Source organism: Biomphalaria glabrata, chromosome 4 (genome assembly GCF_947242115.1).
Source record: "Biomphalaria glabrata chromosome 4, xgBioGlab47.1, whole genome shotgun sequence".
Lineage (NCBI taxonomy): Eukaryota > Metazoa > Mollusca > Gastropoda > Planorbidae > Biomphalaria > Biomphalaria glabrata.
The window spans coordinates 54432286-54457778 of NC_074714.1; the positions used below are offsets into that span (position 1 = coordinate 54432286).

General features: G+C 35.6%; 1 protein-coding gene across 3 annotated transcripts; it reads left to right on the forward strand.

Annotated features, from left to right (window-relative positions):
• The first annotated feature begins 4366 nt into the window (after positions 1-4366).
• Positions 4367-23707, forward strand: LOC106050809 (dentin sialophosphoprotein-like). 3 transcript variants are annotated; one of them, XM_056026411.1, is made up of 8 exons: positions 4367-4491; positions 6111-7391; positions 8859-9263; positions 12044-14019; positions 14816-14992; positions 16382-16531; positions 17228-17331; positions 20443-23707. In XM_056026411.1, the coding sequence occupies exons 2-8, from the start codon at positions 6121-6123 to the stop codon at positions 20518-20520; spliced, it is 4161 nt and encodes a 1386-aa protein (XP_055882386.1). In that variant the 5' UTR covers positions 4367-4491; positions 6111-6120; the 3' UTR covers positions 20521-23707. The 3 variants fall into 3 exon arrangements, with proteins under 3 accessions (XP_055882386.1, XP_055882388.1, XP_055882387.1); XM_056026413.1 differs by lacking the exon at positions 4367-4491 and adding an exon at positions 4496-4617; XM_056026412.1 differs by lacking the exon at positions 4367-4491 and adding an exon at positions 4524-4647.
• The last annotated feature ends 1786 nt before the right edge of the window (positions 23708-25493 follow it).

Consider the following 25493-nt stretch of genomic DNA (forward strand, 5'->3'; position numbering starts at 1 on the left):
AATACAAAATATAAAGAAACTCTCGAAAGCTCAAATAATGTGTAATCGAGATCCATGACTGCAATTTTAACCCTTGATCCTCGAGGCGCATAACCGTGAATGTCCGTATTTCAATATGCTAGGCAAGGATAAGTCATCAGAATAAAAAACGATTTTAATAAAGGAAAATATACAGTTTTTAAGAGATTATTTAAGGGGAAGAACTCCACATTTATACCTATATAGGCCTATTTCTCAGTTGTGTAGAATTAATTTTCACTTTTCGATATCTAACAAAAGAATTAATTAGCACTAATTAGTTGATTAATTTTTTAATTGATTCATGTTTTCTTAGGTACAATAAATAATTGTTTCAAATTTCAACCAAATCCGAGAAAGGTTGTGGGAGAAATAACGTGAACGAAAATTGTACCAGACACAGACAGTATGAGTTGATATAGGCTTTGTAACAAAAAAAAAGTAGGTAACTCTTAATCAAACCCAACCTATTAAAGGCTACCATATTTTTGCTTTGAGTGCGTCGTCTATTGAAAGCGAATATTAGAATTCATAGTTATATTTTCGAGTTCATAAAAAATGTGTTTGTGCTCACCATTGACGACGATTGTCAGTGTTTCCAAATTGAGTGGCGCGAGGGCGTCGTTAATCAACTTAAAAAAAAATAATTTTTATACCATCTGCTGAATAGGTATAAGAAAGCCCTTTAGTAACAAACATGCAAAGAATTACTCTTTTAGAGTAGATGAAAGAAATTGGACAGTGAGTCTTAGAGTCGCCTTGACCCCCCTACAAGGACAGTCTCGTTGCCGAATATGGACCAGTTAATGTGTCTCTCTCTCATATCTTCGTCTTTCGTGCAGATCGCGACATTCATAAAGAATGTGGTCTACTATGCTGTGGCGACACCGTGTGTCGTAACAGGACCGACCTTAATTAGGCATAGGCAAACTAGGCAGCCGCCTATTATTGCCGGTCGTTGACTTATATGACAAAATGCATGACGCGTAGGACGTAATCATCTTCTTTTTTTGAAGTAACGTCTGTATTATATAAGATAAGATAGACAACTAAACCGCTGTAGGCGTAATATAGGCTATCTTAGCTAATAAAACTTAAAATAACTTGAGTAACTTCTTCGTTCATGAACAATACTAAATAGGCCTATACATTTATTTATACTATAGACAAAATCAAGTTCATTTGAAATAAAATAAATGTACTAGACCAGTGATGCACAACCTAATTCGGCCCGAGGGCCTCTATAATTTCCTACACTCGTCTCGCGGGCCACATGAACGAAAAGTTATAAAATGAAATGAAATTGTTTTGAAACTATTTTGGTAGAAACCTATGAATTTGATACTTAATTAATTAATTGGTTATTTGACAATTATATTTTTTTTTTACGCGATAGACACTATCATTATCTCTCTACTTAAATGTGAGCAACACCGGCTCATTTTGTGGTCTCTTTTTGATAAAGAGTTCCATGGATCCTCCAATATCTAAACATAGTTTAACAATTTTTTTTATTCGCGGCTCAAACCAAGAATGCCACCATATTAATTTTGTAATGCCGTTTTTATGTTGTTGTTTTATCAAACAGCCACACTTTCTTTATAAAATAAATATGTTGGCTTATTATCATGTTCATAAACACACAAATGTTAAAGATCATGATACCAATCCATCAGAGAAAAAGTGAGGGCCCAAACGTAGGTAATGATAATTTTTGTCAACTTTTTTTTTTTAAGTTTAGGAAGGTAGATTTCTACACTTAGTGCCGACGTTGCGGCGGGCCGGATGGAACCAATCTGCACGCGGGCCGTAGTTTGGGCATCAATGTACTAGAATATAGTACTAATATTTTTAACAAAATCTAACTAACTACAATAACACAACCTTTCAGTCTCACTTTCTGGAGTCGTCTGTCTTAACCAAGGGCCTCGGTGGGGGACTCGCACAAGACTCAAAACAATTTCTTTAAGAGATGAAATAGCTAATCTTGTGCTCAATGTTATTGTTGAAGTACATGCTGTTTTTTTTTTAAATAGCGTAATTTTATTTTTTCGCTGTTTATTTTTCTATTTTATTTGGGGCCACCAAATTTAATTCACTCCGCTTATGGCCTCCAGTTATCTAAGGCCGGCCCTGGTCGTAGTGCTCTCTAAACCGCCCGAAGTAAGCACCGATTGGACAGTGACCGACACGAACCTGGGCTAGAACGGCACGTTCCTCTCGGTTAACTCTTTCTCTCCTGACTGACGGTACCAGCGTTGATTCCACCAGAATGTGGTAAATAATTACGGAGAGAAAGAGTTAAGTTACCATCACGCATCATTTTGGTCTTGTCTTCTCATCCGCTTACAAAGCTCATGTCCTTTGTCTGAAGCATCCCAGCTATCGTACCAAATTTAAGGGCCAACAAACGGTTGTCGGCATCATTTACGAGTGCAGTACGGACCGCGGTTTTCGGCGCGCTCGTTAAAGAAAGGTCCATTCACTGCTGCCTCGAAGGGCATTTAGGCCTACATTTCAGCGTCGGCCCATCCCAATCCTTTTAATTTAAAATACTTAAAACATAAATATGTGTGTAATGCAATGACGTAATTTCGTTTGGTTTAAAATTGTGTCTGTCAAGTTAGTACTATCAGAAGATTGCATGCGTCCAGGGCCGATACGAGGGTTGTGGACGCCTGCGTGCGAAAACAAAAAATGTCGCCCTCTATTTTTATTTCTAGAAATGTCTGTAGGCTATTGTTATAACCCTACCATGAGCACCGCCATCTAAGCTAGTGCAGAAGGTGCGCACTATTATAGAGTAGACTGAGAAGGATGTGAACATAAGGAAGAATAATGAGCCGATATGAAGAGACTGTGCTAAAGAAGATGTTGTTTTATGTACTTGTGATGTCCCTGTAAATCAGTGGTTCTCAACCTATGGGTCGCGACCCCCTTGGGTTCGATTGACGATTTGCCAGGGGTCGCCTAAGACCATCGAAAATATGGATTGTTATTGCCTATTCTTCTAATGCTGTGTGTGTGTGGGGGGGGGGAGGGTCACGGCGAATAGGGGATTGTAAAAGGGGTCGCCGAGCTTAAAAGGTTGAGAACCGCTGCTGTAAATAAACATCCTTGCCTCCTTGAGTTGCTTAATGTAATAATTAATCGTTCTTCTTAATCCTCTTTAAATAAATTCTATTAGAACTCAAAGCACCCTCGTTAAATAGGCCCTATCTCATGTTAATAGACATTTTTTTGGTAGGCCTACGAGACACAAAATAGAGCAGTGATTCGAGATTCATAACAAACGAATATTCACATTTGACTAGACAACCTTTAGTAAAATCACTAAATTTAGAAAGCCTTCAGGATAGAAGACTCAGAAGTAAAGTAGCAATCATACATAAAACACTGAACCATAATCTTCAAATATAAAAACAAAATCTAATAAAATACTCAGAAAGACACAAAGATAAAGGCACATTCCTCGTCCCATATGCTAGGACAAATTTGTACATATACTCCTTCTTCCCTAGTGCTATTAGAGCATAATATGCAATGAGTTTCCTGATGCTAGCCAGGAAAACCAGTGACTTAGCAGATTTTAGGTCATTGGTTTATATGCATGACTGAATGCATGATGAGCATGACGTAATCATCTTCTTTTTTGAAGTAACGTCTGTATTATATAAGAAGGGAAAAAGAAAAAGAGACGGGTGAAAAGTGGAAATGTATTTTTTCTTGGATCGGATAGGTCAAGAAATAATCACCCAATATGAGCAAACTTTGCGACTCTAATTTGGCAATTGATGGAAAAAATACATTTATAAAAAAATGTTGATTATAGTTTTGCGAGCAAGAAAGCACTGAAAGATTTATTTCCAGTATCTTTCTGTTACATTTTTTTGTTGCAAATTAGTAGTAATACTTAAACAATGAATAGTTGAATACACAACAGTTCGCTATTTCATTTATTTTATTTTATTTTGGGTCAGAGGGGCATCACGAGGAGCTGCCGCACTAAGCATCATATATAACATAGCTACGCCAAAGATCTAGATGCACACTTTATAATATATAGGCCTACGAGATCTAGCTATAATATTGGCATGTATATATATGTATAGATCTATTATCAAAATCTAAATAGGAAACTTTGTCTAGAATTCAGAATACTCTGAATAGTCGAGTCCAAAAGTCTAAAAATTTTAACACGAAGTTAGACCAAATATTTTTTTCTTTCAATATGCCTTTAAAATATTTAGCCTTCATCTAAATCTAGATATAAATATTTTTTTTTAGAGATTCTAAATAGATCTAGAATTCAGATATTTTTCAAAACGTAGTCTAGATTCTAGATCTATATATATCTTATCTAGACCTACACTCTATAGACAGTGATTTTATAATCTATAACAACAGATATTATTAGTGATTTTCGTTAATTAGACCAAACAAAGAGAGAGTAACCCCAAAACACAGATTCTGGTGAGTTAGAGAATGTAGTCTTTCTATCATATCTAGACTTGTCTCTATTTAATTTATACCCCATTCTAGTGCTAATTGATCTGGATTAGATATCTAGTGCACTAAAATAGCAGCATATTGATCTATGTAATATATAGATTTTTTTCAAGACCACTGGTGACTGTTTTAGTCGCTTTTAACTTGTCCCTCACCCAAGACCCAGACTCTGTCAGTCTCACTACTCTCAGTCGCTGTCTCATCAATTTCACTCTATTGTGACTATTGTCTCTATTATACTCTATACTCTCAGTAGTCTCCAACTCAATCTTGTTGATTAAAAGTTAATGTAGAGAGAGTCTAGATTCTAATGAAGGGTTAAATATATATTTGTACTCTGTAGTTAGTATCGTAGTTAGGTCGTAATCATAGTAATAAGTAATCATACTACTAGACGAGTATAGTTACTATACTGAGTATACCTAAGTATTATACTACTATAAATTATAAATAAAATAACTATACTATAGTCTTGTCAGTCATGTGTTGAACAGCAGCATGATTGGCCATATTTATTGATTTTAATGATGATGATTGATTTAATCTAGCTAGATATCTAGATTTAGATCTAGTCTAGCTCTAGAGGGTTACCAGATGTCCGGCAAAAGGTGGACATAGTCATAATAATATTAATACAGTGCTTATTGCCATTCCCAACAGACTATAGACGATAGTCCTGCGGGAGGTTTAGACTTTGTAGAATGTACATTATCTTCCACTTTGAGTTTGAAGGAACATCTGAAACATGTAAAACATTTTACAAACCAAATTTATTATAAACAGTCTGACAACATGAAAGATTAAATATGGTGTGTAGCGCCATAGGATAGAATAATAGATAGAACAATATTAATCTAGAATCTTTAGAATTTGATCTAAATTCTAGATCTAGATTATTTGTTATTTTATGGACTTTGAAGCAATATCTGTAATTTAAAATCTAGATCTAGAATCTAGTTTCTATAGCCTCCTTCAGTCGCAAGTGACTATAGATTGTAGATAGCCAGATAGATCATCTCATAGAACTATGATGAATGCTTAGGCATTAGCAATGGTTGTATCAATTTGTCCACACAGCAGTTTTGCAAGTGTTGACTCTCAAATCCTTACCTATATTTGGTATAGCTGCAACAGAACAAGTTTGAATATTGAGAGTTTTCCTTCTAGGTAGATGAGCCCTTTCTGCCTGAAGCTTGTAACTGGTCTAGGCATTGTTTTGTTGATGCCCGAAGTTTGAACATGATTGTTGGCCTGTAGTAGTTAATTTTTGTGAAAGGCTGTTGTTAATCATTATTAATAATTGAGATGTCTTATAGGGAAATTCTTTATAAATAAAATGTATTCTTATTAACATAATATTAAAATTGAAATCAATTTTAAAATTTAGATGTTTAAAAATATGTAAATATATGCACAAATACTGTTAATTCATAAAAACAAATCTGGTTATTAAGACCAAAGGTATCATGTTCTGATGTGGTCCCAATAAACGTAAAGACTTTCTGTCTTCAAAACTTGTTTTATGTCTTTTTTATGACAATATTTGAATTTTTATTTTTATTTCTTTTTATTTTTATTTCTAGCTTACTTACTATGGATACTTCCGATAGTACTGAAGCTGATACTAAAGAAGGTGAATCCACAGTTTTGTCTCCATCAGAAGGTGCAGCAAACAAGGATTCTTGTTCAGAAAATGATCAAAATCTTTCTTCTAATTCACCAAAAGGTGAATATTCTGTAGAAAAAGATGTTGAGGCTGATTTGAATGATGCACTTCCAGAGGTAACATCAGAAGGTTTAGGAGATGCTGAGTATACTAGTGATCAGGTCGTCAGAGATGCAGACATATCAGAGAAGGGGCACTCAGAGGATGCATCTGAACATGTTGACCAGTGTGCCGTCCCTGCAACCAGTACTGAAAACGTAGAACCTGAAGAAAATGATGCACAAGTTCATTCCACTGTTGACGAGGTCGAAAATGTTAAATCCGAGGGTGCTGAGGCTGGGGAAACAGATTCAGAGATAGCAGAAGAGAGTGACACAGTTGTAATAAGTCTTGCAGATAATGTGGGCGTTGAGCAAGAAGTATCAGAAGGCAATGAAGTTGTTGAGACGTCTCTGGTCGACAACAGTGTAAGTGAGCCTGAAGATAGTGACGCGCTTGAAATTAGTTTGGCCGACAACAGCACCAACGAGACACCCATGCCAGAGGACACGATTGAGACATTAGCAGAGGAGAGTGCTGATGAAAAAGAAGAAAACAGCAGTGAAGAAAGCAGGTTGATCAGTAGCAAGGCGGGAGAGATAAATATTGCAAAAAATAATGTTGCTACCGAAAGTATGGATAGCTTAGTAGAAAACAGCGGCGATGAGGACAACCCTTTAGACAATGAAGATGATCAGGATAATGTCATATTGGACCTGGAAGATGAAAAGTCTATTTCTGACACAAGCTCTATTCATCAAAATTACAATGATGACTTGGGGGAAAGAATGAAAGAAGTCGAGGAGGGTGAGACATCCAAAAGTAAATCAGAAGAAGACGAGCCAGTTGATGAGGACCAGAAAGAAAAAGAAATGCAAGATGAATTGAAAGCAATAGAAGAATCTACTGTTGAAGAGAATGAAGAATCGTCACAACCTGAGGAAAAGTCACCTGAAAGCAGAAATCTCGACGCCACGTCAGGAGAAAAACTCCTCACGGCTGATGCAAGTGAAGCACAGGATGCTCAAGGTGGAGCAGCAGTAGAACAGTCGTCTGAAAATGTTGGTTCTGAAATAATTGACCAAGTGCCGAGCAACACAGAGCCCAATATAGTTGAGGTGAAATTCAACAAGCGGCAGAGGAAAATTACTAGTAAAATGTGAGTCATTTCTTTTTGCTAACCTTTATTGCTTGTCATCATGCATTATGTTAACAGGAGTTCTTGAGCTGGAATCCTAGTGATGTCTTACTTTTTGAGCTTCGGGATTTTTAGGATGCCCCAGTCCACCCAACTCTAAAGCGCATATCTCATACATTGGGCAAGTAAAGGCAATGAGCACATTTACATAACTATTACTTACCGGCACTTATTTATTTTTATTTATAATGAGTTAAATGTCATCTATCTTTGTAATGAGCTGATAAGCTTGTCTATAATTCAAATTGATTTTTAAGAATTTTTCCATATTTTTTCCACTCACTTTATGGTCGGGCGCAACCACTTCAGCTTGGGTGAACATGCAGGTCAAGATGACTCTACTGACTTGAAAGGTTCTTAGTTTGGGACCTGGATGGTGGTGTGGCCATCTCGCAGGTCTCCTTTTCAGAGCTTATCTATTTAATCATTTTCTTCCACTTTCTTCTCTTAATAACTATTGTACCATGGTGCTGCTATATGTTAATATTGTCACAAGTCAATACTTTGACCTGATTCGATCTGTTTCTAGAAACCGGGGTCAGGTCAAAGAAGCCACAGAACAAACACGTGTTAATTATAATCATCCAATCAAGGATATGGGTCAGAGGAAAAAAAACGCGTAGGTCGGTTTCTAGAAGGTCATAGTTAATAAAATATTTAGAATAGATGTTTCTAGGATTCTGGAAGATACGGTTTAGAAAAGTATACATTGGGGGAAAATAAGTTAGTTGGGGTCCTTGCATGGTAACAGGTCCTTGCATAGTAACTGTCTTGTGTTGTTGTGAGTTCTTAAATGACTGCAGGTCTACTAGTTTAAAGTTGTATTATTAAGTTTTTTAGGTGATAAGTTCTATCAATTGAAGTTGTATAAAGTTTAATACTATCAAGAGATTTAAGTCAAGTTGGTTTTAAATAGAAAGTCTACGTTTATGTTTAGCTTGAAGCAGTTTAATAAAGAAGAAAGAAAACAGATGTTTTAATCAGATTGTTGTCAAGTTATTTATAGACTTCTCTGGCAAGATGATTCTGTTTGAGCCATTATTAATATAACTAGAAATATCAGGCAATATATGGCTCCTTTTGTCTCGAAAGGCAATGGATGCGCCCAAATGAGTCACTGGTTTTGGCTTAATCTTGAGACAGGGCAGAATCTGGTGTGGCTAATCAAGCCAATTCTAGAACGGCAGACTTTGCCACAATTCGTACATGTGTATGCCTCTGATTTAGGGCTAGCAGACAGGGCAGCTTTCTTTTTATCCCTCTTGATTAAAGCCGCTTCAAAACAAAAGAATCAGGCACTAAAGCTTGTTACTTCATTTATTTAGCAATTTTTTTTCTGTCAATATTTTTATATGAAATAGATTAGACTTAGGAAAAAAAGCAAAATCCATGAGTTCATTTTTTTTAATATTATTATTATTGAATTAGGCGAGAGCTGAAAGAATCTTTGAGCAATGAAACCACACAAGTTGCTTCTAAGCCTAAAAGAGCAAGGCGTTCTGCTGCACCACCTGAGGAGAATGTGCCCAGCCAAGCCCAGGCTGAGACACCACAGATAAAACTTGATGTTGCATCAGCTACAGAGACAACTGAGGCACCAGGACCCGTTGAAAAGCCAACCTTGGAACCTGAGAATACAGAGATGCCTGAATCAGACATGACCAATCAGACACCAGTGCGTACACCGAAAGCACCGAGAAAATCCAGCCTTGCTACTGGTGGTCAAGGTCATGCGAGAGAAATAAGCAGAGAGCTTGACAATGGTTGGACATTCAAGGCCGTGCAGAGAATGTCTGGTGTATCAGCAGGCAAATATGATATCTATTATTACAGGTAAAGAACTTAGCCTATAAGATAATAATAATAATTTTATTTATAAAGTGCTGTTAACAAACAAAATGTAGGCTCAATGCGCTGTAATAACATTACAAACACAGACACGACAGCTAAAATGACAGTTAATCTAAAAAAGTTTTAAACAGATAGGTCTTAATGTTCTTCTTAAAAGTGGTGTAGCATGTTGTCTGTCTGAGATCAATGGGGAGTGAGTTCCAAACCTTTGGTCTGTGAACTGAAAAAGCCTGCATTCCATAGCTTTTGAGGGAGAAACGTGGCACTACTAAAAGCGTTGAGTCAATTGAGCGACCTTATGTGGTGACCTTGTAATCGATTCTCGCATTCACAGGATGACAATGGAGTGTGCGCAAGTGCGTAGTAGCAAAATCTGGTCTAGTTTTTTTAAGGACTATTCAAGCGGCGTTGTTATATTCGTTGCAGCTTGGCTATTTTGTCATCAGGTATACCTGCTAGCACGGCGTTGCAGTAGTCAAGACGGGAGATTATGATATGTGGGGGTTGATAGTTCTAGTCACTATAATGTATTTTATGTAATAGATTGAGCCTCTTTATATATTAGAAACTAAATCTGGCCACTTTCATTTGTTTTAGTTGTTCTTCTATTTATTTTTATTTCTAATCTTATGTTATCTTTGTGCTAGATGCTTCAGCAAATAGATGTCATGTTATTAGATTTCTCTAAAGCAGGGGTTCTCAACCTGTGGGTCTCAACCCCTTTGGGGGTCGATTGACAATTTGCCAGGGGTCGCCTAAGACCCTCGAAAAAATGGATTGTTATTGTCTACTCTTCTATTGCCGTGTGTGTGTGCGGGGGGTAGGGGGGTCGCGGCAGAGTGGGGGATTGTAAAAAGGGGTCGCCGAGACTAAAAGGTTGAGAACCTCTGCTCTAAAGTATATATTCACCACCAAAGGTTGCTAAAAAAAAATTAGATTTAGTCATTGGTCCATTACATCAATGGATTTAGGATTTCCTGTTAGGTAGAGAGCAAACTGTAATAATAAATAGCTCAGAAACAAAACCAATAACAGTAAACTTGTCAAGCATACCTTATGGAACAATCCTTAGGCTCACTACTATTTCTAATGTAATAAATGACCAACCTATATGCATTAGTTAGATTATTTGCAGCGTAATCAATAGAAAATGAAAAAAAAAAAAACTCACAAGAAACTGAAATTATACAAAGACAATTAGAGGAATAACAGGGGTGGGAATCAACTTGGGGTATGTCTTTCCACCCAGAAAAATGTCAGTTATAAAAAGTAACAAGCTAAAAGAAATACAATCTTCTTCTTGTAAAACTAATTGTAATAATTGAAAAGTTCTCTTGGAATCCTCATATTGAAGAAGTTGTTTTAAACAATCAAACATAGCATTAGGATTTATTAAAAGAAAATTGTATAAATCAAAGATTTAACCTTGCTTAAACAATTATTAGAATAGGCGTCCTCTGTTTTGGACTCTTCTTCAACTCAACAAAACGAAGAACATAATAAAAAATGAGTCTAAATAAATATTCATATTTGACTAGAGTAAAACGATTTGTAAAATCACTAAATTTAGAGACACTTCAGGACAGAAAACTAAAAAATAAAGTAGCAATAATACATAAAACTCTGTACCATAACTTAAAAATACAAAAACACCAACCTAATGAAATACTCAAAGAGACAAACGCATAAGAACAATCTGGTATAAACTTTGTCACATGTAAATTATGAGTGAGTCTGGTGTGAATGTACACTTTGGTTTCTTATAGTTATAATGTTTTTTGTTTGGTGTAATGCACAAATTGTAAGACAAATTTCCTTACGGATAATAAAGATTATTATTATTATTATTATTATTATTAAGACAAATGCTCCATCCTCCCTAGTGTCGTTAGAGTGCATGGAATGGGTTGCCTGAATCATGCAGGAAAACCAATGACTTACCAGTGTTTAAGTCTCTAATTAATATTAATGGCTAGATTAACACATGGATATATGTGGACATAATTATCTTCTCTTTTGAAGGAACGTCTGTAATCTATAATATAGAATTAGTTCTTTCATTGTATTATTTTTATATTACACTAAAAAAAAAAAGTTTTTCCTTTCGCTGTTGACTACTATACATATTTTATTCCTTTATGGGTGCTCTTGTCCAATAGTTTGGAAAGAATGAATAGTTACTATTGAGTTTCACCTGTGTCAGTGTTTCTGCTAAGAGTTGTTAATATTTAATGCTGATATTTGTTTTTCAAGAGCTTTCATAACCATCCCAGTTAGTAAATAGGTCTCTCTGGTGTGGTATGGGTTTCATGTGAAGTTATTCTAGATCTGGGTATAGTGGCACATGCAATGTGTGTTGCAGACCCATTGGATTAAAATTAGCTCCAATTTAGAATTCTGACAATTTAACTGCTCAAATTTGATTTGTAGAATAAGCAGGCACAAAGAATTCTTTTAATATAATGACAGAAGTATACATAAGTTGAATTTATAAATATACACTGATAATATTAAAAAAAAAAACCAGCTGACTCCAAATTTTCTTCTCTCCTTTTCTATATAATCCATGAAGAATTTATCAAAATATTTTAAAACCAGAAACTTAGAAATTTGTTTGGTTGTCTTAATTAACCTACTGATCTATTTTTAGTCTAGCTGGAACAATATATTGCTTATTAGATGTTAATGTCACAAAACTTCTGTTATTGTTGACAGAACATGTCAATAAAAAATGTTTCTATTTCTAATTTTTGTTATTTCAGCCCTACTAATAAAAAAGTTCGATCCAAGACAGAACTCATGCACTTTTTGAAAGAGCAAGATATACAAGTAGATCTTGAGCTGTTTGAGTTCAGCATTACAAAGCTTAAGGAAAAAGGTCTTCTTGGTTCTTTCGATGAGTACAATGTACCTACAAAACAGAAGCATGTTGAAAATAAACCTACAAAGGCCAAGCCAGGGGGAGTAACAAAAGCCAAGACTGGCCTGTTAAACAACAAATCTTTGTTCAAGAATGCCAAACTCTCCTTGACAGAAGGTAAAGACCAGGTGAAACCAAAATCAAAAGGTCTTTTCAGCAAAAAGAACGCTGCCTCTGATGATAAACCTGGTACAGACAAAGGGCAACAGCCCTTGCAGAAGCTGGTCATAAAAATGCCCTTTGGCAGTGGATTTGGCAAGGTGAAAATGACTAAAAAAGAGTCCAGTCAGATTTGTTCTTACTTCGCTCCATCTGGCGATGAAGACGACGTCCCTGAAGCTCTCCCCACCTCAGACAGTGAAACCCAGAATGTGGAGGAATCAGAAAAGTTTACTGGCATAGTGGAAAAAAAAAAGAAAACAGCTTCCGCTCTGGTGAGTCCAAGTCCCAAAAAAAAGGGCAGACCACCAAAACATGAACCACCTGCTGTTGAGGAAGATAAATCTCAGGCTGTTTCTGAAACAGTAAAAACATCAAAGAAACGTGGCAGGAAACCAAAAGCTAGGCCAGAATTAGTTTCACCTCTCAGCTTAAATACAGATGCTTCTTCCATGGAGGAAAGTGCTCTTGAGACATCCATGGAGGAAAATGCACTGCCATCGTCCGCCCTTGATTCTACGGAAGGGAATGAAAGCCAAAATGAGATTGATAGTCCTCCAGTAAAAAGGAAAAGGGGGCGTCCAAAAAAATCAGCCAGTACTGTGGAAATAAGTGTTTTATCTGGGAAAGAGGAAAGCAAAGACAATGACACTGTTTCACAACCTGCTCAAGAATCCTCACCGAAAAAGAAAGGGAGAAAGCCTAAAACACTTGTCAGCTGTGTCACTGAATTATCTGCAACTAGTGATGAGAGTAAAGAGTTGTCGAAAACGGATAGCAGCAATGATAAAACTAAACTTCTGGTTGAAGAGGGTGAGGATGTCACAGCACTGAACACTAAGTCAGACTCAACAGATACCTTATCTCAGAATCCTCAAAAAGCCATTCCAAAAAAGAAAGGGAGAAAACCTAAAACTCACGTAAATACTGCCTCTGAGTCAACTGCAAGTCAAGATGAGAGTGGAGGGTTATTAAACACTGAAAGTGAAAATGTTTTGACACAACCCAAATCTACCGATAGCTTTGTGGTGGACTCACGGGCACAGAATGAACCTCCAGAAACCAACAGCCTTAATCCAGAAGTCAGTCAGTTGCTGACTCCCAGCAATGAAACAACTATGGCGGCATTCCCAGAAGTGCCAATTACAGATACACCACTTACTGACTCCAAAAGGAAGAGAGGAAGACCCCCAAAGAAGAAAATTAGTAATGTTGGCAATGCCACGCCTACCAATGCTCTCAGCATTTCAAAAGATTCAGTTAACCTTGACATTGATGCTCAGAGCTCCCCTCGGGTAAATGGGCACCCTACAAAATCTACAGTTGACAAAGAATCCACACAGAAAAACGGTAAAGGTACAAAAAGGAAGTTGGAAGAGACCCCTGACAGTATGTCGATCACGGAACCCACACCGTTGACTCTTGAAAATGATATTGCCCTTCCCACTAGCAAGACACCCAGAGAAGAAATGTCATGGTCAGATTATCAAGAAGAGTTGCAAAAAGATTCTGACACGCCCAACAGTAAAGACAGAATGGTCAGGAAGTCTTTACCTTTTGAAGATGAGGAGTATTCCTTAACAGAGTTTCTTTCTGTACAAAATGGCATCAAATGTAGAGACTCTATAGAAATCACAGCTGAAATGATTCTTGATAGCTGTAAGTGATTGATAAATCCATTAATTTAGTTTAGTTGGAGATTTACATATTAAATATTAAGAATGTAGCCCTTTCAGACAAAATAGAAGTTTCACTTAGATATTTAGTTGAAATATATTTATAGCTTTTATATAGCGCTACTTTCATGCTTATAGCATGCTCAGAGCACTTTGGTCCAATCACATTTGTGGACCAGTGGGGGGATGGGGTATCTAGGAGTTGGTTTTGCGTGCTGCCTTTAGGCGTTCAGTAAACACAACTCTGCCCGAGTCGGGTGTCGAACCTCGAGCCCCCTTCTAGGTAGCCAAGCCAAGCCAAGTTCAAACGCACTTAGCCTCTCGACCACGCTTCCCACTAGCTTTAATAGCTTTAATCAGAAGTGAATCTTGAATGAGAAGCAAACAGTTTCTTATTAACTCTTAGAAACCTATTAAAAAAACAACATAACCTTTCTACTGTGATCTTTTAAGAATTAAAAAAGAAATCAAATGTTGTTCAAATCAAACCTTTTCACCCTCTTCTCCTTTTTTTTGGCATTCACTTTTTTAATGGCCACGTATTTTGAAAATGATAAATTACGATATCCTGACTTAAATGTATACTTATATGTATATATATATATATATATTATGGAACTTAATAATTGTTATGCAGTATGACTATAAAAAGTTTTTGAAATGTTGGCCTTTTATTCAATCCGGCATTTAGTTTAGTGAGAAGAATATTATTTTTGCTATAAAAGAGTTTCTATTTGATGTTAAATCCGTGAGTTGATCGTAAAATGATTTCTTTTCAGCATCGAATGCTTTAAAGAGCAAGTACTTCAAAAAAAAAGGAACCTTATCTAAACCAAAGCTCAGAAGAGATGAAAAGTGGATTCCACCAAGATCTCCATTTTGTTTGGTGCAAGAATCTTTGTTCCATGACCCATGGAAACTTTTAGTGGCCACCATCTTTCTTAACAAAACCACAGGTAACCTCCTTTTTTTTTCATTGATATATATATATATATGCATAGATATATATTGAATATTTAATTCACCTTAGACTCTATTACCACAACAACCCAGCATAATAAAAACTCTTATATGGCAGACAGAACAGCTGTAAAAAAACAAAAAACAGCACACTATTTTTTCTTGGTTGTAAAAGAGCTTACATCTCAGCCACAAAACAAAAAGCTGGCTAGAAATAGGAAATAGATTGAAGCCATTAATTTCATTTACTAACTAAACATGACATATAACAAAATGGCTCTGCACTGTGGCGACATGCAATTTGTGCTTTCATTATTCGTTATTATTTCTTTGCTGGACACAAACACTCTTTTGTTCCCCTGGCAATCAAATCATTAAATATGAACAATCTGATATAAACTTTGTCACATGTAAATTATGAGTGCGTCTGGTGTGAATGTACGCTTTGGTTTCTTATTGTTATAATGTTTTTTTGTTTGGTGTAATGCACAAATTGTAAGACAAATTTCCATACGGACAATAAAGATTATTATTATTATTATTATTAATAGCACTAAGGTACCAAGGTTATGGAGAGAAGAAGGGGTAAAAAATATTGCGAAACATAGTTAAGCTCTGAGGTGGACTTGAACCACAGACCCCGACCTGCTAGGCAATGGCACTGCTTTTATTTGTTACGTCATGGTTATTTATATAACACATATGATATAAAAATAAAATCCTGCATTTGTTTCACCCAGATAAGGGGAATAGAGGCTGAGTGGATGATAGACTGTCTACTGTACCAAGGAGCTTGAGTTCCATTCCCTTATATTTGTTGAGGAAAGGTTAAGAAAGTTGGTCAGTGGGTCTGCCACTTATCAGCTCAACTATAGAAGCACTCGTTAACAGTTCAAAGCAAAAAAAAATTACACTTAAACAGCTAGTTCTTTAAATGAGACTGCAGTTCTCTACGTCTCTGAAAATGTTCCAAAATATGGTAGAAGCTTATGGCTTTAAAATTTAGGATGTTACTGAGTAGATACTAGTATTTCAAATCTTTGACATATAAGAAAGTGACCCATGTTTCTAATGTGTTGTTAAAGATTTTTTAAAATTAGGCCTTAGTAATTCTTTCTGGTCTCTCAAGTGGAGTTCTGTCACGCTGGGTTTTGGAAACCAGTGAAGGGTTGAAAAGAACATCTTTGAATAATAGACATACAATAATATTTCTCATAGTTAATTTCTTTTGGTTAGAGTTAACATAGATGAAAATATCATTAAGTTAATGTTGTGATATGTATTTACATTTAATGCTGGGATAGTCTTAGTGAACTTGTTTTTAAATGTATGAATTTGAAAAGAAATTTTGGTTTTCATACTAATTTTTTTTTTTTTACCATTAGGTCGACAAGCTATTCCAACACTCTGGAAATTCCTCAACCACTGGCCAACCCCTGAGAAAGCCTGTCACGCAGAAATTGAGGAGATGGCTGCTTTACTTTTCCCGATTGGCCTCAACTACACTCGGGCTAAAACGATCATTCGATTTTCATGTAAGAATTTCTCTTTACAAATAGTATCAATTTCATTTCAATCGAAAACCAAGTAATTTTGTTTGTAAGTTTTCTTCACTACAGAAATTATTGTATAGACTACATTAAGTATGATTGGTGGTTAATTAAATAGTAGTCAGGTTTAACACTTTAAATATGGCTGTGGTTTATTAAGTAGTAGTCAGGTTTAAAACATTAAATATGGCGGTGATTTATTAAGTAGTAGTCAGGTTTAACACATTAAATATGGCGGTGATTTATTAAGTAGTAGTCAGGTTTAACACATTAAATATGACAGTGGTTTATTAAATAGAAGTCAGGTTTAACACATTAAATATGATGGTAATTTATGAAATAGTAGTCAGGTTTAACACTTTAAATATGATGGTGGTTTATTAAATAGTAGTCAGGTTTAACACTTTAAATATGACGGTGGTTTATTAAATAGTAGTCATGTTTAACACATTAAATATGACAGTGGTATATTAAATAGTAGTCAGGTTTAACCCTCCAATGCCCCCAAATAGCATCAGCTTTCTGTTGTGACACGGTTACTGTGTGAGGTCGACCGTGACACATTGTGTGTACACAGAAAATAAGATTGTGCTCATCTTTGTTCATGAACAAGTAACTTTAATGTTCAGTTAGATAGTGCAATTGTGACTTCTGACATTTCTATAATGTTTGTATCTACAGATGAGTTCCTAACCAAGAAGTGGACTTACCCCATAGAGCTACATGGTATTGGGAAGTATGGGAATGACTCCTATAGGATATTCTGCATTAACGAATGGAAAGAGGTGAGCTTGGAAAATAAAATCATTAGGTGTCTTGCCATTAGTTTAGGGTGTCTCGTGGGTGGTTAGCCATTAGTTTAGTGTGTCTCGTGGGTGGTTGGCCATTAGTTCAGTGTGTCTTGTTGGCGGTTGACCATTAGTTTAGTGTGTCTCGTGGGTGGTTGGTCATTAGTTCAGTGTGTCTCATGGGTGGTTGGCCATTAGTTTAGTGTGTCTCATGGGTGGTTGGCCATTAGTTAGTGTGTCTCGTGGGTGGTTGGCCATTAGTTTAGTGTGTCTTGTGGGTGGTTGGTCATTAGTTCAGTGTGTCTCATGGGTGGTTGGCCATTAGTTTAGTGTGTCTCGTGGGTGGTTGGTCATTAGTTCAGTGTGTCTCATGGGTGGTTGGTCATTAGTTCAGTGTGTCTCATGGGTGGTTGGCCATTAGTTCAGTATGTCTCATGGGTGGTTGGCCATTAGTTCAGTGTGTCTCATGGGTGGTTGGCCATTAGTTAGTGTGTCTTGTGGGTGGTAGGCCATTAGTTTAGTGTGTCTCATGGGTGGTAGGCCATTTGTTCAATGTGTCTTCTGGTGTTGGTGATTAGTTCAGTGATGACAGTGTGTCTTGTGGTGTTGGCCATTAGTTCAATGTGTCTCATTGGGTGTCAGTTCATCAGTTTAATATATAAAAAAAAAGTTTGTTTAATTCTCTCAAGTCTAAGTAACTAAGTCTCAGCTTCTTTCAGGGTTGTCTTTTAAGCCTATGCACATTTGCCCAGGCCTCTGACATTTAATGTAAACATTTGAGCTTAGTAATGACAAGCTGTTGGACTGTTGACAAGGGCCACATAACTTTTAATTATTGAAAAATTATCTGATGACTTATTTAATATGAACTAAATGATGACTTATTGTTGCTTTGAACAATACCACAAACAATGGCAATATATATATATATATAAAAAATAGAGTTCCCCTTTCAGACCTTGCTATCTATAAAGCAGATGATGTTAAGGTCATCTGTTTCTTTGGCCAACGATTTACTATCACAGTGCCATGTGTCCAGCACAGCAATCAACCATCTTTACTTTCCCAAATAAAGTCAGGTACCCATTAGAGTTGGGTGGACTCAGGGGCGCCCTAAAAAATCCACTAATTCAAAATCCCAGTCATCACAGGAACTCAAACCCAAGACCCAAGTTTCGGAAGCCTAGTGCTTAACCACTCAGCCACTGTAATGGTAATTAATATTCAGCTAAAAATTCTGCGTCGAGCGGTTTTGCAAGACCAACACAGCACCTCAGTACATATTCAACACTCTAGACAATAAATGGCACATTACTAGCTCACAGCTGGTTTCAGTATAGATCCCAGCTACAGTCCCATCACTAGTTCGCAAGTTCGCAAAAGATAGTCACTGGAATATTACTCTGCAAACAAATGTGAGCTTGTAGTAATGGTTTAAATTAAATACTCACCCTAAACAGGAGTAAACGAACAGTACAAGGAGGTATTACAGAGCCCAAAACCCAACATCCATCATAGTGAAAGAGAGACAAAACAAAAAGCAATTTAGTAACCAAAGTGCATTCTAATATTCAACACATTGGAGAATTGGTGCTAGAAAAATATATAGTACGCACCTACAGCTTCTAACTTTTCTTTTGAATCACTAGTGAGAAGAACCAGTTGCTACAGCGATAATAGCGATAATCTAAATAATAATATGCATTTACTGGATCCATACTAAATCATTTTGGCTTTAACTCATAGCTGTAGCCATGTTACATTGTATTAGCATCAAATATTCAAACTATATGTACGACCATAGTAGTTTTCACTTGTCAGAAATGTAGTTTTACCTAAAAGACAATTTGTTTTGGCTCTTGAAAGCTTTTAAGACATGGAGTGTAGTTTTATGGTTGGAGCACATATGGTGTGAATATTACATGGTCTGAACGCATGTATGAATGAAGCGATGTCAGAGGAGGGAAAAAAACAAAGACATAAAAATATTAACATTGAAAATTCTTTACAACACTGTGAAAGTTCTTATAACAATACTAACTATTAGTTATGTGTTGAATTACTACTAAAGAGTCTCATGTCTTAACACAATAAGAGAAGGAAATCTCTTCTTCTTCTAATGATAGAAGATGCATGTAACCATGGAAGTGGGGAAAGATACTCAATAAATAGTAGATTAATTACTAAGTAAAATACAAATCTTGGCCAACACACAGAATAGAAACATTCTGTGTGAATGAATGTCTGGAATAATAATGAATGAGGGGGGGGGGGGGAAGGTTGTACAATTCAGCTTTAATGGGTTTTTATTTACTGTAGTTGCTTTATTCAGAGTGAAGAGTGTCAGGGTAGGATTTCAGCTCGTTGACTCCGGGGTAGATATAAGTTCCTTGAGTTCCCAGGTTCCCCACCTCGACAGTTTAAATCCAAGCAAATAATATCGGCATCGAAGCCGTGACTGGCCAACACTGAATACAGGGTTTTTCAATTTAAAATGTAGTGAATACCAACAGTTGTTCAACGTGAACAATATTAATGACAACGTAAGTTAATGGACATTAGTTAACAACAATATTGTACGTTTAACAATTTAATGAATATATGATATGATGAAGCATACATTACGAATAAATATCAATTAGCATTTACAAAGCAATTACAAATTACATTCAAAGGAACTATAGCACACCTCAATCTCAGTGCCATAGTCAATCAGGGCTCACAACGCCCAACCCAACGCCACCGGCAATAGTCAAATACCAAGCCTACAACTCAGACTTGACTCCAGCAGAGTCTCAAGCCTGCGTCCCTAGATAAGAAAAATACACACTCCTTTGATACCGCCATTCGCACGATTATAAAACAAACATTTTAGATCTACGACATTTAGAAGGTAGTCAAATAAACTAATTTACCCAATACTGGGGAAAACCACCACACAGAGAACTCCATCTCAAGGCAAAACAAGAGAGCAATGACACCAATATAGCGCATCCTCAGGAACAGAAACTTACGAAACCTTATGGTGCTCCAAAGAAAATACCAAACAAGATGCGCACGACAAAGAGTTGGTTTTTTTTTTTAAACACATTATTTTTTTTATTTCAGGTGGAACCTGCAGACCATAAACTGACTGACTATCACCAGTGGTTGACAGCCAATGCAAAACGTCTGGGTCTGAGCTGAGTTAGCATCATGTCACCTCTGTGTAGTTTGTAAATAGTTGTAGTGTGACTGACTAGTAGAGAGAGATGTGTTATGTTGGTATATCTGCTAGTTTATAGTTTGACATTAAAAGATTGTTGAATTTGAAAGTGCTAAACAATGAGCCTTTTTTTTAAAATGTGAACATTAATATCTCTAACCAATATGTTAACATATATATATCTCAAACTAATATGTTTCATATGGATTTCTTTACATTAGTGATGTATTATGCAGGGCTTATGATTTCTAGACTGAGAAGCTTATTACTAAACCATGTGTCTTTTTATACAATTAAACTTTGTAAATTCTCTCCCTTTACAAAGAATCATCTATTGTTTTGTCTCTGTCCGAATTGAATAGAAAATCTTTTGTTGTCTGGTAGAGTTGGTCTAGTTTTCTAAATCATGTTGGTAATAATATATCAATTTGTATACTTTTTAAAATAATGAAATCTTGACATTGCTTACCCAAAATAAAACATAATGATTTTTAAAGTACAATGTCTTCTCTTTTCTTTCAACCATGTCTGGTTTACCAAGCAAAATTATTTTGTAATGATGATTTCAGAAATATAAAGTAATACTACTTTCTAATATTTTTATTATTCATGCTTATATTTTATTCAACAGTTCATGTTTGAATAATGAAATTCAACATGAATACTACATTTTTGAATTAAGATATAACTTTTAAAACGCTACTCTTTATTCAAACCACTCGTTGCTCAGGATTGTTTTGTAGACTTAAGAGAGACATACTTTATACACAATTTAACCACCAAACAATTAGGTCAATAATAATATGTTTATATTTAGAGATATATTTTTTTTTTTTAAAAGGTGCCAGGCAACAAGAATTTTACAAGACCAAAATATATTTCCCAATATATTTCCCAATCTTTTTTTCTTCAATCAGTTTTTTGTCTGCAATCGACAAGAATTAAAGTTTCTTTAGTATATAAAAATGTCAATAGCAACTAAATTTGATTAAAGTCTTCTGTAAGTCTAAACAGTTAATTCAGCTGTTATATATATATATATATATATATATATGGCTCCTTTTGTCTCAAAAGGCAATGGATGCGCCCAGATGAGTCACTGGTTTTGGTTTAGTCTTGAGATGGGGCAGAATCTGGTGTGGCTAATCAAGCCAATTCTAGAGCAGCAGACTTTGCCACAATTCATACAAGTGTATGCCTCTGATTCAGGGCTAGTGGACAGGGCAGCTTCATTTCTTTTGCTCTCAGCGAGGATCGTCCCTGCATGCACAGTCTGTCTCCATGCACTCTGGTCTTTGGCTATTTCTTCCCAAATACTTTCATTTATGTCTGTGGCTCTAATGTCTCGCTTGCAGACATCTCTATAGGTTAGTCTTGGGCGGCCCTAGGGTCTAACTCCCTCCTCAAGCTCAGCATATAAGATATCTTTCGGGATTCTACCATCTGGCATGCCGGTGACATGTCCGAGCCAATGTAGTCTTCTTTGTGTCAGGAGATCATACATGCTGTTCATATTGGCCAATCTCAAAACTTCCTTCAGTCAACCCACCTGCACTAAATGTTGAAAAGAGTAGAAGGAATCAATGAAATCATATCCCTAAAGTATTTTATTTTAATATGTTGTAATTCATTTTGTTACTTCTTTCTCTTAGAGGAATATTTGCATGCTGTTAAACAATAACAGTACATATGACAACTGTAATTAAACTTATAGAACTGTACATGCTACACAAACATTTCTTGTCTTTTCAAGAAAGTTTTTTTTTTTTTAATAATTAGAGTTTATTTATAAACAGTTATGTAATGTTTGGGTAGCCTTATATCAAACTTTTGATGATCTCGGTTAACAATATGGATGGTGTGGGTTATTTCCAGCTTAAGATTAGTCAGAATCATTTATAGCTGAACGAACAAAAGGAATGGCCATTTTTACCACTGTTTTTAGAGATAAGAGAATAGCTGGTCCTCTGGTGCTATAAAAGGACACCATCAAAGCGCTCCTTATTGAGATGGTGTTAACTCTTTCTCTCCGTAATTATTAACCACATTCTGGTGGAATAAACGTTGGTATTGTCAGGAGAGAAGAGTTAAGGTAAGAAGTCATCCAGCAAGGCTTAAAAACATGCCTTTATATAATTTCCTGTGCTCTTTATGGAAGAACAATTAGATCCTCCTGTGCTGTTTGGGTGGCAAGCTGTCTCCTTAGAAGTCATCTCCAGCTATGTTTGCAGCCTCTTCCCAGCTGGTGTCCACTGTCCTGAGGTCCTTCATGTAGGTGTGGCATGATGTTATAGGACAGCGGTTCTCAACCTTTTATGCTCGGCGACCCCTTTTTACAATCTCCCACTCTGCCGTGACCCCCCCCCCCACACACACACACCCATAGAAGAATGGACAAAAACAATCCATTTTTTCGATGGTCTTTGGCGACCCCTGGCAAATCATCAATCGACCCCCAAGGGGGTCGCAACCCACAGGTTGAGAACCCCTGTTATAGGAGGACCTCATTTAAGCCTTCATGTTATTGCCACCCTTGGGTTGTGCTATTCATTTTGTTTTAAGTCTCTAGGTGGACAGGAGGAATTTTAAATGAGAAAATTGATGAATAACATTAAGAAGTCGTGGAGTCTTTCCTTCTCAGACTTTTTGTGAAAGCTGAGTAGAGAAAGTTGAAATTTTAAAGGCAATGATACCCGGTACTCTTAAAAATATCTTTCTCTGTATTAAATGAAAGAAAAGAAGTCACAGGATGTAAAAACTGTATGTTTAATGCAACTAAATCAGAGTCTGACAGAACTAGGTTGAAAAAAATAAGTGTTTCATTTATTTGTGACTGTTGTAGCATGAGCTTGATAAACTTTGGGTGAATGGTGACTGTTTTGATTCAGTTCTATAAGCCTGTTGTTCTGTGTAAGTGAATTCTTGACTATGCTGTTTATGTTTATAAAGCTAGAAAAACAAAACTAGATCAAAGTTGACTATGCATGATACATTATTGTATAACTTGTTTAATAGAAGAAGAAAGGATTTGACTTTTGCAAGTCTGCTTACGTCATTCAGCAACTTAAATTTATGAAAATGTATTTTTTGTTTTGTTTCTATTTTTAATAAGTTAAATTTTTGTTTGATATTTTTTTTTACCACATCTGATTATTTTTTTTATTTTTTTTTTAAATCTTCAGTATCTAAACAATTTTTTTTTCAGAATTATCTCCATCTATTTTTTATTTTAGTTGTAAAGATAAAATAGATTTAAAGTTGTTTTTTTTAGTAGGTTATCTTTAACTTTTACTGACTATTTTCATTATATTTTTTGTAAACTTCTTTGTTTTTTTAATGTCTTAGACTTATAGTTTTTTAATATTACCCAGACAGAGCCCCGCTGTCTTCTTCCTTCTTTTAGTGCCTGAGAAAAATTATTTCTTAATATATCCCAGACAGAGCCACTGAGTCTTCTTCCTTCTTTTAGTGCCTGAGAAAAATTATTTCTTAATATATCCCAGACAGAGCCCTGCAGTATTCAGCATGAGATCATGCCCAGGGACATGAAGACTAAGATAATCTTGTAATTCTATGATTCTCAAACTAAAAAGTAGAGATTCAACAATCTTATTATTCTATATCATAGTCAAGACTCAAACTAGAAGTAGAGATTCAACTAATATTACTACCAAGACAGTCTTAGTAGAAATATTTTTAATTATCCCTCCTATCAGCTTACACTTTTGTTCATGGATGGGCATGTAAAAAAAAGATGGAAGTTGTAAGTTGGCAGTAAAAAGGTTGAAACATTTATATGAAGCTGAAATTTGTCTGGCTCATTAGCTCAGGAAAATGTCTTGGGTTCGATCTCCATAGACAAATAAAATAGGAATGTTTATTGTTTGAATATAAATATTCATATCTTGCTTTTTTTTTTTAATTTCTGAAAATGCTTTAAACCATTGACATTGAAATATATATAGGATTGTGCTTAAAATATTTTTGTTTCAAAATAGTGAAATTATATAGTTCAGTGACACTGACTTTTTAAATAGTGACACTGACCACAATTTTCCTTATACATTAAAATTAGACAAGACACCAGGTCTGGAAGGGAGAGCATCTACAGAACTGACTTTGTAGTTTCAGAATTATTACTTATCTAGATCTAGATCTGCTAATTTTGTACAGTTTCATGCTACACATTATTTACAAATAAGTTGTACAAATAATTATTGTAAGAGAAAAAAAAAGTTGTGCATTTGATTTTGTTGTTTTTATCTATCTTGTTATTCACTTCTAATTTTTATTGTATATGTCATATTATAATCTATCTATACATTAATGTTTGTATACCACATGAGAAGTAAACAAAAAATGTTTGTTTCATTAATAAATCTTTGTTGGAAACAGTATGTTTTATTTCTTTTTTTTTTACTCTAGTGAATATTCTTCAGTTTTATAGCTCCTATCTCACTCAGGCTGTTGGAATTAGCCTTTTAATAAGGCCTACTTGTGATTTTGGTAGTTTCAGTTTACTGACTTATGATTTTTATATTTACATTTGACTAGAATAACACCTAAATTTAGAAAGTCTTCAGGATAGAAGACTTAAAAGTAAAGTAGCAATTATACATAAAACACTGATCCATGATCTTCAAATACAAAAACAAAATCTAATAAAATACTCAGAAAGACACAAAGATAAAGGCACATTCCTTGTTCCATATATGATAGGACAAATTTGTACACATGCTCCTTCTTCTCTAGTGCTATTAGAGAATGGGTTGCCAGGAAAACCAGTGACTTGGCAGAATTTAAGTCATTGGTTAACGTGCATCACTAGATTTTTTTGAAGTAACGTCTGTATTTTAAGATAATCAAAGTAAATATATTTTGCTAACTGGCACGTTTAAGTGGCTTGTGATATGGCCATCCATCAATCAGATGGCTGCCTGGTCGTGCGGTTTGC

Coding starts and splice junctions, on each gene's coding strand:
- LOC106050809 (XM_056026411.1), top strand. CDS start 6,121: ATGGATACTTCCGATAGTACTGAAGCTGATACTAAAGAAGGTGAATCC. Junction 14,020..14,815: donor TGAAATGATTCTTGATAGCT/GTAAGTGATTGA, acceptor ATTTCTTTTCAG/CATCGAATGCTTTAAAGAGC. Junction 16,532..17,227: donor AACGATCATTCGATTTTCAT/GTAAGAATTTCT, acceptor TTGTATCTACAG/ATGAGTTCCTAACCAAGAAG.